Source organism: Nerophis ophidion, linkage group LG19 (assembly GCF_033978795.1).
Source record: "Nerophis ophidion isolate RoL-2023_Sa linkage group LG19, RoL_Noph_v1.0, whole genome shotgun sequence".
Taxonomy (NCBI): Eukaryota; Metazoa; Chordata; class Actinopteri; order Syngnathiformes; family Syngnathidae; genus Nerophis; species Nerophis ophidion.
In genome coordinates, this window is record NC_084629.1 from 1,350,279 (window position 1) to 1,369,952 (window position 19,674).

The window sequence follows — 19,674 nt, forward strand, 5'->3', positions numbered from 1 at the left end:
TTGCACATACTTACATAGTGACTTGCACATACTTACATAGTGACTTACACATACTTACATAGTGACTTACACATACTTACATAGTGACTTGCACATACTTACATAGTGACTTGCACATACTTACATAGTGACTTGCACATACTTACATAGTGACTTGCACATACTTACATAGTGACTTGCACATACTTACATAGTGACTTGCACATACTTACATAGTGACTTGCACATACGTACATTGTGACTTGCACATACTTACATAGTGACTTGCACATACTTACATAGTGACTTGCACATACTTACATAGTGACTTGCACATACTTACATAGTGTTTAGCATCACTCAACCCTGCAATTTATTCTGAAAAACAACAAAAGTGAGAAAAACATTATTTTGTGAACATGACATTGTGATACATGTGTTTGGTTAATGTTAGTACTTAGCACATTGTTAGTATTTAGCACATTGTTAGTACTTAGCACATTGTTAGTACTTAGCACATTGTTAGTACTTAGCACATTGTTAGTATTTAGCACATTGTTAGTACTTAGCACATTGTTAGTATTTAGCACATTGTTAGTACTTAGCACATTGTTAGTACTTAGCACATTGTTAGTATTTAGCACATTGTTAGTACTTAGCACATTGTTAGTATTTAGCACATTGTTAGTACTTAGCACATTGTTAGTACTTAGCACATTGTTAGTACTTAGCACATTGTTAGTACTTAGCACATTGTTAGTACTTAGCACATTGTTAGTACTTAGCACATTGTTAGTATTTAGCACATTGTTAGTACTTAGCACATTGTTAGTACTTAGCACATTGTTAGTACTTAGCACATTGTTAGTACTTAGCACATTGTTAGTATTTAGCACATTGTTAGTACTTAGCACATTGTTAGTACTTAGCACATTGTTAGTACTTAGCACATTGTTAGTACTTAGCACATTGTAAGTATTTAGCACATTGTTAGTACTTAGCACATTGTAAGTATTTAGCACATTGTTAGTACTTAGCACATTGTAAGTATTTAGCACATTGTTAGTACTTAGCACATTGTTAGTACAATGTCCATTACTCAGATGATAAAATTGATGATGACTGAAATATGCTAATAGCAACCTAACCTAACCTAGCCCCCGACCCCCTCCACATCTCACCCCCCAGATTGTAAATAATTCAATGCATATACTCTGATAATGAACTTAAGCTGATAGTATATATTTGTAGCATGAATTGATGAAGGTGGACCCCGACTTAAACAAGTTGAAAAACTTATTGGGGTGTTACCATTTAGTGGTCAATTGTACGGAATATGTACTGTACTGTGCAATCTAATATGTACTGTACTGTACAATCTAATATGTACTGTACTGTACAATCTAATATGTACTGTACTGTACAATCTAATATGTACTCTACTGTGTAATCTAATATGTACTGTACTGTACAATCTAATATGTACTGTACTGTACAATCTAATATGTACTGTACTGTACAATCTAATATGTACTGTACTGTGCAATCTAATATGTACTGTACTGTACAATCTAATATGTACTGTACTGTACAATCTAATATGTACTGTACTGTGCAATCTAATATGTACTGTACTGTGCAATCTACTAATAAAAGTATCAATCAATCACAGCTATGTATAACACATACTCTTCCTCTTAATCCTCTCCAGACAAAATACTCCAATATTTTTAAAATAAAAAATACATTTTACTTTCACTAAAGGAGAACTGCTCTTTTTTTGCAATTTGCCTATTGTTTACAATACTTGGGAGAAAAGACGAAAGTATTTTTTGTTTTGTTTTTTGCATTGTAACATGTAAAGATCATCTCATGCTTGGTGGCTAGCAATGCAGCGACCAGGAATAATCAAGTCTACCTGTAAATCACATTGTTTTTGTAAGAAGCTATTTTCTAGCATGCTAACACATCGGCACACTTCGGTATTAGCCGTAAAAGCTAAATACGAGAAGAGATAAGTTCGCTTCTACGAATCACATTTGAGTTTGTAATGCACAACAGGATGTGATAAGACACCAATCTGTACGGACTGGAAAACATGAACAATCATATTACAGTATCTGTAAAATATTATTTCATGTTGTGTTTGTACACAGCTAGCCAGAGAGTGCATGTACTGTATTTGTGTCTAGATCCTATTTTCAATCCTGTTGATGACTATCATTTCCATTGTTCTATGGTCTAAGTACTTCCAGTGTCCCATCTCCAGATGATGGAGTTATGATTGTCTGTGGGTGTGTTGTCTTGTGTACACCACATATTGTTCTTTGTTCAGTTAATGGGGGATTTACAGACTCATACCAAAATATTTTGCCATGGAGAAACTACCTTAGTCCGGGTTTACCTGATCAATACTGAACTGAACATTTGATGTCCACATTTCTTTTGTGACATATGGAGTTAGTCCCTTTGCAGTACCTTCTTGTCTTCTTTTTCATTGGCATTTTACAATTGACCTGTGAAGGTTCTCAGTCATCCAAGTCCTTGTCATCTCCGGGCAGTCAATCCTTCACAACTGGACTAGATTGGTCAGGTCTGAACCAACGAACGCCCTGAGATGCACGTTACAATATTTCCTGTACATACAGTGTGAAGCCATTGTACAATAGAACCTCCATTTACGAACTTCATTGGTTCTCCAACAAGGTTCGGAAATAATAATAAAAGAGTTTGCATTTTCAAGCAAATGTATTAGTGAGAAATAATCCAAGATGAGTAATGATTTGAAGCCTTGACAAAAGTCCCTATGTCAGTCAGAGTTGGCACACACACAGTATGAAGCGCTCTTGGGTACTGTACATCAAACAAAGGAGTGATGGATCCACATTCTGCACACACATTGTCACTTGGCCTGTCGTGAAGTCACACTTGAAACCTGCAATAGTCCTGAACTTTAACAGCCGGGTCGCTACCATGGAGAGCAAAATAAAATCCATTTCACCTTGTTGGTTTTAGAAGACAGAGGAAAAGCGGGCAGTGTCCACAACGCTGTGTGAACTTCCTGAATGCTTCAAACTACTTATCTTTGCTTTTTTTGGACTCATATTCAGCCAGCAAAAAAAAAACACTGTACAATGACCAAAACACATAAAGTAGCAATCCGCAGCACAGCTAACGACTAGGCTGCGATCAATGCCTATTTGAAGGGAGCCCAACGCTGAGAAGCCCAACGTTGTGGAGCCCAACGTTGAGGAGCCCAATGTTGAGGAGCTCAATGCTGAGGAGCCCAATGTTGTGGAGCCCAACGTTGAGGAGCCCAACGCTGAGGAGCCCAACGCTAAGGAGCCCAACGTTGAGGAGCCCAATGTTGAGGAGCCCAATGTTGAGGAGCCCAATGTTGTGGAGCCCAACGTTGAGGAGCCCAATGTTGTGGAGCTCAACGCTGAGGAGCCCAACGTTGAGGAGCCCAACGTTGAGGAGCCATTCTTTTCAAAAGCCTGGCTCGTTATGATTTGATGAAGGAAGCAGTCCCAGGTGGATGTTGAGAGATTTACATCCAACACATTTCAACCTAAGTATACATGATCCGTGGGAAATATCTTGAAACTTAATTTCATTTGGTTTATGCATTCATTGTAAAAATGATGTAATCCATCTGTCCATCTGTAATGGTCCCGAGTGGTAAAAATATTGAAATCCCAAAAAATTGTTTCTTAAAATCAATATAAATATTAAGAACCCAATGTAGTGAGAGCAGATGTCCAAAATAAGGAAAGCTGATTATACTGCTTCACAATTTATTAAAATACAAATTAAAACCGGTCACAACAGGCGTGGGGGTCCGTCTCTTGGCTCCGCCCACTTCCACGGTGTCTTCCTGCACACAAAATTAAAAGGGAGGCAGGCCACGGGGATCAAATCTACTAAAACCACGGAAACGCTATCCGGGCTGACCTCACACTTACACTTGCTGTAGTTCCGCGTCAACGTATCGGGTACGCCCACTCTCCTCGCCAGTCTCTGGTCACTCGCGGGACCCACGTGGCCGTACCCGTCCCGCTCCGCCTCCTGGTCACTCCGGGGGTCGCCGCAGGTCCCTGGGTCCAAATGGCCCCCTGTCCACAGAACCACACAGCCAGCGTACGACGCACGAGCCCGCAAGCCCCCAGCCAAAGGCAGTTGGGTGTCCCCACAGATCCACAACAGTACGGCACTTACTCGGGCGGAAGGGTTTTCTCTGCCCCTGCCTGTTGTGGACGTCTTGGGGTTCGTTCCGGTAGCCTGCGGGGTCTACTGTGTGGTCCGGGGGTTCCTTCCCAGCCTGCGTGCGTCCACCCGGTCGCTCTCGGCAAAGCCTGTAGATTCTTCCCGTCCCGGCCAGAACCTGCCGTCCCCTCTCCTCCTGGCAAAGCCTGTAGATTCTTCCCGTCCCGGCCAGAACCTGCCGTCCCCTCTCCTCCTGGCAAAGCCTGTAGATTCTTCCCGTCCCGGCCAGAACCTGCCGTCCCCTCTCCTCCTGGCAAAGCCTGTAGATTCTTCCCGTCCCGGCCAGAACCTGCCGTCCCCTCTCCTCCTGGCAAAGCCTGTAGATTCTTCCCGTCCCGGCCAGAACCTGCCGTCCCCTCTCCTCCTGGCAAAGCCTGTAGATTCTTCCCGTCCCGGCCAGAACCTGCCGTCCCCTCTCCTCCTGGCAAAGCCTGTAGATTCTTCCCGTCCCGGCCAGAACCTGCCGTCCCCTCTCCTCCTGGCAAAGCCTGTAGATTCTTCCCGTCCCGGCCAGAACCTGCCGTCCCCTCTCCTCCTGGCAAAGCCTGTAGATTCTTCCCGTCCCGGCCAGAACCTGCCGTCCCCTCTCCTCCTGGCAAAGCCTGTAGATTCTTCCCGTCCCGGCCAGAACCTGCCGTCCCCTCTCCTCCTGGCAAAGCCTGTAGATTCTTCCCGTCCCGGCCAGAACCTGCCGTCCCCTCTCCTCCTGGCAAAGCCTGTAGATTCTTCCCGTCCCGGCCAGAACCTGCCGTCCCCTCTCCTCCTGGCAAAGCCTGTAGATTCTTCCCGTCCCGGCCAGAACCTGCCGTCCCCTCTCCTCCTGGCAAAGCCGGCTGTTTTCCTCTGTCGACCCTGCTCTCGAACCTGTGTCGCGGTAAAGCCTTCTTCCTCCTTATAAACGTGCAGTCCTAATGCTCCACAGCTGTGTCCAATTACCCGTGCCGTTGGATTGGGAACTTTGGTTGTTAGGGGCAACCAGATAAAAGGGGCAATGTCATAAAATACCAACAAAGTCCACAAGGAGTAAAAACATTCAATTAAAAATACAATCAAATCCTAAAATATAAAAACGTGCAATTGAAAATACAATCAAATCCTAAAATATAAAAACATGCATTTTAAAATCCACAGCAATAAAACACAAAGACTTGCATGGCAATGAAACATAAAAATAAAATCCCCTACTTGTGTCCTATCACACATCCATTTTCTACCGCTTGTCCCTTCCGGGGCGGTGGGGGGTGCTGGAGCCTATCTCAGCTGTAACGTGCTATCATATTCCATTCCAGTCGACAATGAGATCACTATTTCTAAAAGAAAATGTAAACCTTTTACAGCACAAGTACACAAAATATACAAGTAATACTTAAAAATAACGTCTGACAAGATAAAGTTGTGAATGCAAAATTGTACTATCCTGCTTGGTGTTTACAACACAACTACAATACAACGTACCTGGGCAATTGTTACTCAAATGGCTGGCAAACAAAGGGCTGGCAGCTGGGAATCAGTTCCCATTATTTACTTCAAAAAGCTCGACTTGTTCACATCTCTACTGTACAGCCTGAATGAGTGGAGCTGGGTAAGGCCGCCCATAATGTATGTGCTGCCTGACACCAAAGGAGACACACAATGAGAGGATGAAACACTGCGCTGCGGACATTTAAGCATTTTTGTTTTCAATGTGTGGTTATTAAAAATGGTAAACAATGAGGGGTTGGTCAATTATAATTATGTAGAATATTAGCTATGAAGTTCTGCCTTACAGGTGAGGCTTGAACCACTTCAAACTATACCATGGCAAGTTGTTGGGAGAGATTAGGAATAGCATGGTGCAGCAATGCATGATGTACCTATGGGATAGTGTTCGGGCAATGCATGATGTACCTATGGGATAGTGTTCGGGCAATGCATGATGTACCTATGGGATAGTGTTCGGGCAATGCATGATGTACCTATGGGATAGTGTTCGGGCAATGCATGATGTACCTATGGGATAGTGTACGGGCAATGCATGATGTACCTATGGGATAGTGTTCGGGCAATGCATGATGTACCCATGGGATAGGGCTCGGGCAATGCATGATGTACCTATGGGATAGTGTTCAGGCAATGCATGATGTACCTATGGGATAGTGTTCGGGCAATGCATGATGTACCTATGGGATAGTGTTCGGGCAATGCATGATGTACCTATGGGATAGGGCTCTGGCAATACATGATGTACCTATGGGATAGTGTTCTGGCAATGCATGATGTACCTATGGGATAGTGTACGGGCAATGCATGATGTACCTATGGGATAGTGTTCGGGCAATGCATGATGTACCTATGGGATAATGTTCGGGCAATGCATGATGTACCTATGGGATAGTGTTCAGGCAATGCATGATGTACCTATGGGATAGTGTTCGGGCAATGCATGATGTACCTATGGGATAGTGTTCGGGCAATGCATGATGTACCTATGGGATAGTGTTCGGGCAATGCATGATGTACCTATGGGATAGTGTTCGGGCAATGCATGATGTACCTATGGGATAGGGCTCGGGCAATGCATGATGTACCTATGGGATAGGGCTCGGGCAATGTATGATGTACCTATGGGATAGTGTTCAGGCAATGCATGATGTACCTATGGGATAGTGTTCGGGCAATGCATGATGTACCTATGGGATAGGGCTCGGGCAATGCATGATGTACCTATGGGATAGTGTTCAGGCAATGCATGATGTACCTATGGGATAGTGTTCAGGCAATGCATGATGTACCTATGGGATAGTGTTCAGGCAATGCATGATGTACCTATGGGATAGTGTTCAGGCAATGCATGATGTACCTATGGGATAGTGTTCAGGCAATGCATGATGTACCTATGGGATAGTGTTCAGGCAATGCATGATGTACCTATGGGATAATGTTCGGGCAATACATGATGTACCTATGGGATAATGTTCAGGGAATGCATGATGTACCTATGGGATAGTGTTCAGGCAATGCATGATGTACGTATGGGATAGGGCTCGGGCAATACATGATGTACCCATGGGATAGGGCTCGGGCAATGCATGATGTACCTATGGGATAGTGTTCGGGCAATGCATGATGTACCTATGGGATAGTGTTCAGGGAATGCATGATGTACCCATGGGATAGTGTTCGGGCAATGCATGATGTACCTATGGGATAGTGTTCAGGCAATGCATGATGTACCTATGGGATAGGGCTCGGGCAATGCATGATGTACCTATGGGATAGGGCTCGGGCAATGCATGATGTACCTATGGGATAGGGCTCGGGCAATGCATGATGTACCTATGGGATAGTGTTCGGGCAATGCATGATGTACCTATGGGATAGTGTTCAGGGAATGCATGATGTACCCATGGGATAGTGTTCAGGCAATGCATGATGTACCTATGGGATAGGGCTCGGGCAATGCATGATGTACCTATGGGATAGGGCTCGGGCAATGCATGATGTACCTATGGGATAGGGCTCGGGCAATGTATGATGTACCTATGGGATAGTGTTCAGGCAATGCATGACGTACCTATGGGATAGTGTTCAGGCAATGCATGATGTACCTATGGGATAGTGTTCAGGCAATGCATGATGTACCTATGGGATAGTGTTCGGGCAATGCATGATGTACCTATGGGATAGGGCTCTGGCAATACATGATGTACCTATGGGATAGTGTTCGGGCAATGCATGATGTACCTATGGGATAGTGTTCAGGCAATGCATGATGTACCTATGGGATAGGGCTCGGGCAATGCATGATGTACCTATGGGATAGGGCTCGGGCAATGCATGATGTACCTATGGGATAGTGTTCGGGCAATGCATGATGTACCTATGGGATAGTGTTCAGGGAATGCATGATGTACCCATGGGATAGTGTTCAGGCAATGCATGATGTACCTATGGGATAGGGCTCGGGCAATGCATGATGTACCTATGGGATAGGGCTCGGGCAATGCATGATGTACCTATGGGATAGTGTTCAGGCAATGCATGATGTACCTATGGGATAGGGCTCGGGCAATGCATGATGTACCTATGGGATAGTGTTCAGGCAATGCATGACGTACCTATGGGATAGTGTTCGGGCAATGCATGATGTACCTATGGGATAGGGCTCGGGCAATACATGATGTACCTATGGGATAGTGTTCGGGCAATGCATGATGTACCTATGGGATAGGGCTCGGGCAATGCATGATGTACCTATGGGATAGTGTTCAGGCAATGCATGATGTACCTATGGGATAGTGTTCAGGCAATGCATGACGTACCTATGGGATAGTGTTCAGGCAATACATGATGTACCTATGGGATAGTGTTCAGGCAATGCATGATGTACCTATGGGATAGTGTTCGGGCAATGCATGATGTACCTATGGGATAGGGCTCGGGCAATACATGATGTACCTATGGGATAGTGTTCGGGCAATGCATGATGTACCTATGGGATAGTGTTCAGGCAATGCATGATGTACCTATGGGATAGGGCTCGGGCAATGCATGATGTACCTATGGGATAGTGTTCAGGCAATGCATGATGTACCTATGGGATAGTGTTCGGGCAATGCATGATGTACCTATGGGATAGGGCTCGGGCAATACAATTGTTAAAGGGGAACATTATCACCAAACCTATGCAAGCGTCAATATATACCTTGATGTTGCAGAAAAAAGACCATGTATTTTATTAACCGATTTCCGAACTCTAAACGGGTGAATTTTGGCGAATTAAACGCCTTTCTGTTTATCGGTCTTTTAGCGATGACGTCAGAACGTGACGTCACCGAGGTAACACACCCGCCATTTTCATTTCCACATTACAAACACCGGGTCTCAGCTCTGTTAATTTCCATTTTTTCGACTAAGTTTTGGAACCTTGGAGACATCATGCCTGGTGGGTGTGTTGTCGGAGGGTGTAACAACACTAACAGGGAGGGATTCAAGTTGCACCACTGGCAAGAAATCTGCCACCAGACCCCCATTGAATGTACCAGAGTGTCTTCACATTTGAGCGGCGATGCTAAGACAGACATGGCACAGAGATGTATGGATAACCTGCAGATGCATTTGCAACCATTAAGTCAACTAAATCACAAAGGTGAGTTTTGTTGATGTTGTTGACTTATGTGCTAATCAGACATATTTGGTCGCAGCATGACTGCCAGCTAATCGATGCTAAAATGCTACGTTAATCGATGCTAATATGCTACGCTAATCGATGCTAACATGCTATTTACGCTAGCTATATGTACATTTGAAACTAGATACCCACATTTAATGTGAAACAAACACTTACAAATCGACGGATTTAAGTTGCTCCAGTGTCACAAGATGCGAAAGTCCTGATCGTTTGGTCCGCACATTTTACCGGCGATGCTAATAAGGCAGCCATGCTATGGGCCACTTCATTAGGTACACCCACGCTATGGCCGAATAGCGTCAATAGCTATTCGCTCAATAGCTTCAATTTCTTCTTCAATTTTGTTTTCGCTATCTGCCTCCATACTCCGACCATCTGTTTCAATACATGCGTAACCCTGTTGAATCGCTTAAGCCGCTGAAATCCGAGTCTGAATCCGAGCTAATGTCGCTATATCTTGCCGTGGTAACCGCCATGTTGTTTGTATTGGCAGCACTGTGTGACGTCACAGGGAAATGGAGAGTGGTTTTGAAGATAGCGAAAATAAAGCACTTTAAAGCTTTATTTAGAGATATTCCGGGATTGGTAAAATTTTGAAAAAAAATTCCAAAAATACAACAAGCCACTGGGAACTGATTTTTATTGTTTTTAACCCTTTTGAAATTGTGATAATGTTCCCCTTTAAGAAGGAAAGGTGATAGGGAGAAGAAAATAGCAGTTGACATAATTCTGGGTGTTCCCTTGGACAAGTGCTAGTTTCTCTCCACGTGTTTAACAGGTTACATCTGAGTATTTCCTTGCAAAACAATGTTTAGGGAGACTTGGGCTAAGAGCACTTTACACTCATAATGGAGATGTACATGAATTACCCCCAAAAGCTTTCAGCAGACTGCTGTTTATTTCTTTCCTAACTTAATTCCTCTTCCAGTTTTAAAATGAGTGGGCGTGTCTTTACTGACAGCAAAACAGTGTTTTTCTCACAAGTTAATACTTTCTCTGGGCTTACTGATGTTGATGTACGTTGGAATGCTTGAGATCCCAAAAGTAGTGTGATATTCCTTTGCTTGTACTACGTGTTTGCTCTCCAATGTACGAGAAATAACTGAGAGATTTGGAGTGGGCAGATTGGAGCTTAATTGGTGGCACAAAGACATTAAGTGTAGTGCTCAGTCCTAGCATCTTGCACTAACATGCTTCCATCATTACCCGCACTGCATTAGCCAGTCCCAGGACGGCCCCGGCCTCCTCCTGCATTCACTCGGAAGCCATTCCGCCCGTTCTCCTCCACGAGCTCTTAGGCCACACCCTGCGTTCAGGCGGAGATGCTGCCTGCACTCCTGCTCGACGCTGCATCACGTTGCTCCGCAGAATCTTGCCTTCCCAGAGATGATATTGCTCAGCTTTTATTGGCGTGACATTATTTCATTGGAGTTGGCAGTGATGCAGAACCACGCTGCAAAGGGACAAAATATTAGGCACAGCTCACATTACGACGCATCAATCAATCAAAGTTGATTCATATGACCAGCGTCTCAAAGGGCTGCACAAGCCACAACCACATCCTCGGCTGAGGTCCCACGTCAAGGCAAGAAGAAAATAGTAGTGCAGTTGTAGACCACAACAAACTAGTGTCGTTCCGATACCAAAATGTATTTTCATCCTTTTCAGTACTCTTCCATACTTTTCTAATTAAAGGGGACCACACAAAAGTGGCTTTTTTGGCTTTATTTTAACAGAAAGACTTAGGGTACATTAAACATGTTTCTTATTGGAAGTTTGTCCTTAAATAAAATGTTGAACTTACTGGACAACTTGTCTTTTAGGAGTAAGTGAACAAATAAAGACTCCTAATAATGCAGTAACATTGTGTACTTCATACACCTATTATTTTCTACACATTATGAGGAACAAACTGTAAGAATGGGTTGTTAATCTACTTTTTCATTTACTGTTAATATCTGCTTTTTTTCCGTTTCAACATGTTTTATCTACACTGGGGTAGCAGTAGACCTTCCAACCCTACTGCAAACTGCAAAAATATATAATTAACACCTACGTAGAGCTATCAAAACATTACATATCTAGACTTTGTCATGGGGTTCGTCTTCAAAACCCACAAGTTGGAGAGGACAATGTCAATGTGGTCTAGTGGTTAGAGTGTCCGCCCTGAGATGGGTAGGTCGTGAGTTCAAACCCCGGCCAAGACCAAAGACTATAAAAATGGGAGCCATTACCTCCCTGCTTGACACTCAGCATCAAGGCTTGGAATTGGGGGTTAAATCAGTACGCTTTCTAATCTGGTGTACCTAATGTATAGAATAATTCTGGTTGTGCTTACCAACCTCAAAGCAATTTTTTGGTGCATGGTGTAATACCTGTGACCATTTGATGGCAGCCACACATAAGAAGTATGTGTAGACTGTAAAAAGACGGCAGTAAGCAACACCAAAACTTTAAATGTTCTATTGAAAATATACAACATTACACACGGCGCCCAAAAATCTATCAAAATGTTTTACAACGACTTTGGTAAGCTATGAAGCCACACCGCTTGATGGGTTGTCAGAGCATTACAGCTACCGGAGTCAGACGTGCTATGCTCAAACATACAGGTACTACTATAGTGTGTGAAAAGGGAAAAAAATGTGGAAAAAAATGGCACTTATTAGCAGACACTGTCTGGCGTTTTGTTTGGCAATATTATGAAAAAACATTTTTTCTTACCTTTCGGTATCTACTGATGTGTATTTGCGATCTACATAAATTCTGAAAATTGGAGCGCATCCGTCATTGTAGTCCGTGTCGACATCATAATCCGTAAGCTCCTTCTTTTTGTCTATCTTCTTGTTGTGGGGCATTCAGTCTCCGCTGCCATTTCTAATATAAAGTAGTGTACATTTCTTAATTATATCTGTCAGTAGACAAACTACCAGTGTTGTGGGTTTACAGTATTCACCCAAGGAACTTTAGTTATTAGAAAGTTCTGGTGGGATGTTTTTTCACGGGACACATTTCGGGCGTTGTTGTTGCACTAGTGAGCCATGGATGAGGAGATGCTGCTCCGTCATTGATGGAAGTAAAGTGTGAATGTCATTAAAACAGTTAATTCCATCTTTTGACACTTCTTCCACTCCCGTCCTTGCACGCTACACCGCTACAACAAAGATGACGCTGTCCAAGTGGAGGCATGTAAATGCCCACAAAACGGTGCATCCTGAAGAGGCTGTCAGAAAGTGAGTTGAAATGATGTGTAAAACATCATCTGGATGGTAAATGGGTTGTACTTGTATAGCACTTTTCTACCCCTTTTTAAGGAGCCCAAAGCGCTTTGACAGTATTTCCTACCTATGCAACATTTTGAGCAAAGAAGCAGCATTACATGTTATGTAGACCACTAGGAAGTCTTTTGCTTTTAGAAAATAATCATATGACTATTTCAATGCGCCTTATAATCTGGAGCGCCTTTCGTCTGTAAATAGACCCACTCATCGGCATTGTGCCTTTTAATCCGGTGCGCCCTATGGTCTGGAAAATACGGTATGCACAATATATATATATATATATATATATATATAAATATATATATATATATATAAGTCTGATATTTGTCTTTATCCATTTAGACTGCAGATGCTGATGGCCATATGAGCTCCTCAGAGGGCAGCACAGTGGACTTTGGGGAAAATGGAGAGGGAGGCGAGTCCATAGACCTGGAATTTGAGGAATCTATGGATCCTGACGCCTGCTTTCCTAATGGTGAATATTATTAGCTCAAACGAAACAGCTACTGAGTTTTACGGTCAAGTAAAACAGAACTTTTTTATCCTTGCTCAGCCTGTGTGCAAAGATTCCGGTGTTGCCAAGTAAATGTGGAGGTGGGCAGGTGGAAAATGTGGTGGACTCTCAGAAAGACCTGTTTCCGGATAGTGGAGCACAACTGGTTTGAGAGCTTCATTATCTTCATGATCCTGCTTAGCAGCGGTGCATTAGTAAGTCCAGTGTCATGTTAGAATGATCCTGCGTGTGTTGCAGTTGCACAACTAAATCAAATGTCTATTTATCTACTCCATTTTGTTCCCATCCAGGCTTTTGAAGATGTCTACATTGAGACCAGGAAGAACATCAAAGCAGTGCTGGAATATGCAGACAAGATGTTCACCTACATCTTCATCTTGGAGATGTTGCTGAAGTGGGTGGCCTATGGCTTTGCCAAGTATTTCACCAACGCCTGGTGTTGGCTCGACTTCCTCATTGTTGCGGCAAGTTGAATGATTCCCATTAACAATCACCTATGTTACTATTAGGGGTACCGCAGACCAAAAAACTCACTGTTCGGATACTTTCTCGGATCAGAGTCACGCATCGGATCATTTTCGGATCAGCAAAAAAAAAAAAACAAGACAAATAAACAGAAATTTGGTCTTTTTGTCTATTAACACTTTTAAATTCCATCCATCCATCCATTTCCTACCGCGTGTCCCGCGGGGGGTGCTGGAGCCTTTCTCAGCTGCATTTTGGGTGGAAGGCAGTGTACACCCTGGACAAGTCGCCATCTAATCACAGGGCCAACATAAATAGACAACATTCACACACTAGGGAGCATTTAGTGTTGCCAATCAACCTATCCCCAGGTGCATTTCTTTGGAGGTGGGAGGGGCCTATCCCCAGGTGCATGTCTTTGGAGGTGGGAGGGGCCTATCCCCAGGTGCATGTCTTTGGAGGTGGGAGGGGCCTATCCCCAGGTGCATGTCTTTGGAGGTGGGAGGGGCCTATCCCCAGGTGCATGTCTTTGGAGGTGGGAGGGGCCTATCCCCAGGTGCATGTCTTTGGAGGTGGGAGGGGCCTATCCCCAGGTGTATGTCTTTGGAGGTGGGAGGGGCCTATCCCCAGGTGCATGTCTTTGGAGGTGGGAGGGGCCTATCCCCAGGTGCATGTCTTTGGAGGTGGGAGGGGCCTATCCCCAGGTGCATGTCTTTGGAGGTGTGAGGAAGCCGGATTACCCGGACCGGAGGGAACCCACGCAGTCACAGGGAGAACATGAAAACGCCACACAGAAAGAACCCGAGCCCAGGATTGAACCCAGGACTACTCAGGACCTTCATATTGTGAGGCACATGCACTAACCCCTGTTCCACTGTGCTGCCTCACTTTCAAATGATTAAATGAAAATATATCGAATCAACTTAAAGTGCACAAGGCACAATATCTTCTTTTTAACATAATTGATGCAAAAGAAAGTTCATCATAATAAGGCATATCTCTATTCTTTAAACTTGGAGCAAAGACCATGAATAAAAACAACTTATAAGAAGGCAAATCATCTTGCTTGAAACATGGATAGTGAAATAAAGTCTATATCCACAGCATCAAAGAAGAATACAAGAATAAAAGCAAAGCTTAGGTCAGCTCATGGTTTGAAAAAAACTATTGGCAACTCTCTCTGGGAAGGAACTGAAGAACCCGACACAGCTGCTGTTGGCAACTCTCTCTGGGAAGGAACTGAAGAACCTGGCACAGCTGCTGTTGGCAACTCTCTCTGGGAAGGAACTGAAGAACCTGGCACAGCTGCTGTTGGCAACACTCTCTGGGAAGGAACTGAAGAACCTGGCACAGCTGCTGTTGGCAACACTCTCTGGGAAGGAACTGAAGAACCTGGCACAGCTGCTGTTGGCAACTCTCTCTGGGAAGGAACTGAAGAACCTGGCACAGCTGCTGTTGGCAACACTCTCTGGGAAGGAACTGAAGAACCTGGAACAGCTGCTATTGGCAACTCTCCCTGGGAAGGAACTGAAGAACCTGACACAGCTGCTGTTGGCAACACTCTCTGGGAAGGAACTGAAGAACCTGACACAGCTGCTGTTGGCAACTCTCTCTGTGGATGAACTGAAGTACCTGGCACAGCTGCTGTTGGCAACTCTCTGTGGATGAACTGAAGTACCTGGCACAGCCAGATAGCATCTTGGCAATATGAGGGTATTCACACTCATTGCTTGTCCACCGTGTCAGTGGAACACCATCCACTGTAACGCCGCTGGCTGGCAGGTAGGATGCCACCTCCTCTGTGATAATGTCAGCAAGTGTCTTGCTGTCCATGTCCAAGCTGGCTAAGTTCTGCCATCGCCGACTTCTTTGGTGGTGGAGATGTGTCCAAGTTTGCTCCTGTTGGCTCTTCATACAAATGTGTTGATTCATTCAACTTATTATTTATTTTCATGTTTCATAGACATGAAAAATGTGGCAGTAACATTTAATAAAAGCCATTATTACTGGAAAAACTAATTCATCTCAGTGGTGAGGTCCCTGCTTGTTGTCTGGCGTAGGGCAGGGTCCATGTGACACAGGCACTTGAAGCTGGGATCCAGGGCAGTAGATCTGTGAAGGTAGTCCTGTAGAGTAGGGTGTAGTCCTGTAGAGTAGGGGGTAGTCCTGTAGAGTAAGGGGTAGTCCTGTAGAGTAGGGGGTAGTCCTGTAGAGTAAGGGGTAGTCCTGTAGAGTAGGGTGGCATGGCGTAGTGGGTAGAGCGGCCGTGCCAGAAACCTGAGGGTTGCAGGTTCGCTTCCCACCTATTGACATCAAAGTCGATGCCGTTGTGTCCTTGGGCAGGACACTTGACCCTTGCCCCCGGTGCCGCTCACACTGGTGAATGAATGATGAATGAATGATTGGTGGTGGTCGGAGGGGCCCTAGGCATAAACTGGCAGCCACGCTTCCGTCAGTCTACCCCAGGGTAGCTGTGGCTACAGATGTAGCTTACCACCACCAGGTGTGAATGAATGATGGGTTCCCACTTCTCTGTGAGCGCTTTGAGTATATAACAATAGAAAAGCGCGATATAAATCTAATCCATCATTATTATTATTATTAGGTAGTAGTCCCGTAGAGTCAGGGGTAGTCCTGTAGAGTAGGGGGTAGTCCTCTAGAGTCAGGGGTAGTCCTGTAGAGTAGGGGGTGAAGTTTATCTGGGATTCAGGTCCTCTGTAATGGCAGTCTTGACATCTGGAAGGATGCTGCTGTCTTCCACTCTTGGAACCAGTACTGTAGAATCCTTGTTAGAGTCAGGGGTAGTCCTGCAGAGTAGGGGGTAGTCCTGTAGAGTCAGGGGTAGTTCTGTAGAGTAGGGGGTGAAGTGTATCTGGGATTCAGGTCCTCTGTAATGTCAGTCTTGACATCTGGAAGGATGCTGCTGTCTTCCACTCTTGGAACCAGTATTGTAGAATCCTTGTTAGAGTCAGGGGTAGTCCTGTAGAGTAGGGGGTAGTCCTGTAGAGTCAGGGGTAGTCCTGTAGAGTAGGGGGTGAAGTGTATCTGGGATTCAGGTCCTCTGTAATGGCAGTCTTGACATCTGGAAGGATGCTGCTGTCTTCCACTCTTGGAACCAGTATTGTAGAATCCTTGTTTTCAGTGGCAACAATTATTATGAACAACATGATGGATGGATTTTTTCAAATGCAATTTAAATACTATAAGAACTTATGTAAAAGTCTGCTTGCAGCAGAGCCAATGGGAGTTCCACTATTACGCCCATAAAATCTGCTAAAAAACATTCAAAAAGGCACCAACATTACTCAATTTACATTTTGTGGCTTGACTGTTAACCAAGTATGAGTGATATTGTTATCATAAGGGGTAACGCAGACAAACTATTCTTAGCGGCGCCATTATCACTTCCGTGTGTCCATATGTTGACATCATGCAGTGGTCTGCTGCTTCCTTGCTTCCCTGCTCCCTGTAAGTTTATTGTAGATCATAAATCATGCCTCTCACCTGATAAGTAGATGACTGAGGATATAATTTGTCAAGTTCGGACACTATCACAGCCATTTAGGTCACGAGAACAACACGGAAAGTGTTTGTTTACCCCCAATCCCACTCAACCACCCTGTTTCTTTGCAAGGATTCTAAGACATTTTTCATCTCAACGGGGAATATATGAACATTCTAGCCCCATGTCATTAAAACAGTTAGCTTTGTCTTTTGACACTTCTTCCACTCCCGTCCTTGCACGCTACACCGCTACAACAAAGATGACGGGGAGAAGACGCTGTCCAAGTGGAGGCACGTAAATAAGAGCGCCCACAAAACGGTGCATCCTGAAGAGACTGTCAGAAAGTGAGTTGCAGATGATGTGTAAAACATCATCTATGCAACATTTTGAGCAAAGAAGCAGCATTACATGTTATGTAGACCACAAGGAAGTCTTTTACCTTTAGAAAATAATCTTAATAATATGACTCTTTTGATGCACCTTAAAAACCGGTGTGCGTACATATGAAAAAAGATCCAAACTTAACCATTCATCAGCAGTGCGCTTTATAATCTGGTGCGCTCTATGGTCTGGAAAATACGGTACTTGTGGTCTAGATAATATGTATCTGATATGCTTTGATGTGAATTTTGCTCCACAGTAACGCATATAGCTCGTTTTTTGAGGGGTTTTTTTTAAGTATGTTTGCTAGATGTTGGATTCTGGAGGCATTCCCAAGGATGCTATACTCCTTGGAGAAAGTGATTCAAAGTGCGTGTCTCTTTTGTTTGGATTGTGACTGTGGCAATGTATGTGTTCCAGGTTTCACTGGTCAGCCTGACAGCCAATGCAATGGGATTAGCTGAACTTGGTGCCATCAAGTCTCTGAGAACCCTGCGAGCCTTGAGGCCCCTCAGAGCCCTGTCGAGGTTTGAGGGTATGAGGGTAAGTTATCTATTTGGATATTTGATTTGGGCAATGAAAAACTGTTCCCCACTTTGTCGCTTTACAAAGTTGACAATTAGAGTCTATTACAGTTAAGATTGAAAGACTGCGGGATCCAAAACAGAAAAACATGTTTTTCTGTTTTCCTCTGTTGCAGTAATTGATTTGATTGATTGATTGATTGATTGATTGATTGATTGATTGATTGATACTTTTATTAGTAGATTGCACAGTTCAGTACATATTCCGTACAATTGACCACTAAATGGTAACACCCCAATACGTTTTTCAACTTGTTTAAGTCGGGGTCCACGTTAATCAATTCATGGTACAAATATATACTATCAGCATAATACAGTCATCACACAAGTTAATCATCATAGTATATACATTGAATTATTTACATTATTTACAATCCGGGGGTTGGGATGAGGAGCTTTGGTTGATATCAGTACTTCAGTCATCAACAATTGCATCAACAGAGAAATGGACATTGAAACAGTGTAGGTGTGACTTAGTAGGATATGTACAGCCAGCAGAGAACATAGTGAGTTCACATAGCATAAGAACAAGTTTACTGATTGCAATGATAAGGAGGGTCAATTTGACACATGTCTGGTATCAAAACCAAAACTCTGTGCGAATATACCAAATGTGTGTTTGGTATGATTTAATTTTGTCCACCAAAAGTTCTATGCTGTGCGTGAATGCACAAAGGTGAGCTCTGTTGAGGTTATTGACTTGTGTGGCGTGCTAATCAGACATATTTGGTCAGGGCATGACTACAAGCTAATCCATGCTAACATGCTATTTAGGCCAGCTGTATGTACACATTGCATCATTATTCCTCATTTGTAGCTATATTTGGCATCATATAATATCCTTAACATGTATCTTCTTTGAATGTAATTTATATTTGCATGTCTCATGACAAATTAACTCTATGTAATATTGGCTGCATGTCTGATAGTTGTTTGTGTGCCATGTTGTTCCAGACCACAGCAAACATTTCCCAGCTTGCCAAAGATTGTAATAATTCTATTAGAAGAAGACAGCCTGCCCTTTCCTTTCACTTGGACACACTTTGGCCATCCTGAGACACTCATTTTGTTAAGGTTTCAAAAAATGAATCCAATTGCGGATCAGTAAAAAGGCTTTTTAATAACAAAAAATCACTGGAGAAAAAAATGTAAGAGTAACCAAAGTCAGGTCCAGGAAGACGGGATCAAAAAGTCTGTTCAGCATCTGAGGAAATACAAAAACAGGGGTCAAAAAAGGTTCCAGGGCAAAGGTCAGAATGATAGTGTTCAGGTTAGGGTGTACCACAGGCACCAGCTGGGTGGAGATCCGGGGTTTAAATCAGGTCCTTGATTAGGTGCAGGTGGGCTTGGAGGGCTGGCAGCACACCTGCAACTGACGACCAGGGAGAGACTTGCAGACAAGAGGAAAAAAAAAAGGAAGGAGAACTGCCCTCATGACACATTTCCAGGAGTTTTCTCATCCTCTGAGAAGTTTTACAAATGTTTTCCAATATTGTGAAAATGTGTAGAACAAATATTACATTTCAACA

At 43.7% G+C, this 19,674-nt stretch overlaps 1 protein-coding gene across 2 annotated transcripts in view; it reads left to right on the forward strand.

Annotated features, from left to right (window-relative positions):
- Positions 1 to 19,674, forward strand: part of LOC133537856 (sodium channel protein type 2 subunit alpha-like) — a 137,564-nt gene that overhangs the window by 106,096 nt on the left and 11,794 nt on the right. For both annotated transcript variants that reach the window (XM_061878941.1, XM_061878939.1), the window contains 4 exons: positions 13,039 to 13,171; positions 13,250 to 13,404; positions 13,501 to 13,674; positions 17,982 to 18,104. In XM_061878941.1, the coding sequence (XP_061734925.1) occupies positions 13,039 to 13,171; positions 13,250 to 13,404; positions 13,501 to 13,674; positions 17,982 to 18,104 (585 nt within the window). The remainder of the gene's footprint in view (positions 1 to 13,038; positions 13,172 to 13,249; positions 13,405 to 13,500; positions 13,675 to 17,981; positions 18,105 to 19,674) is intronic.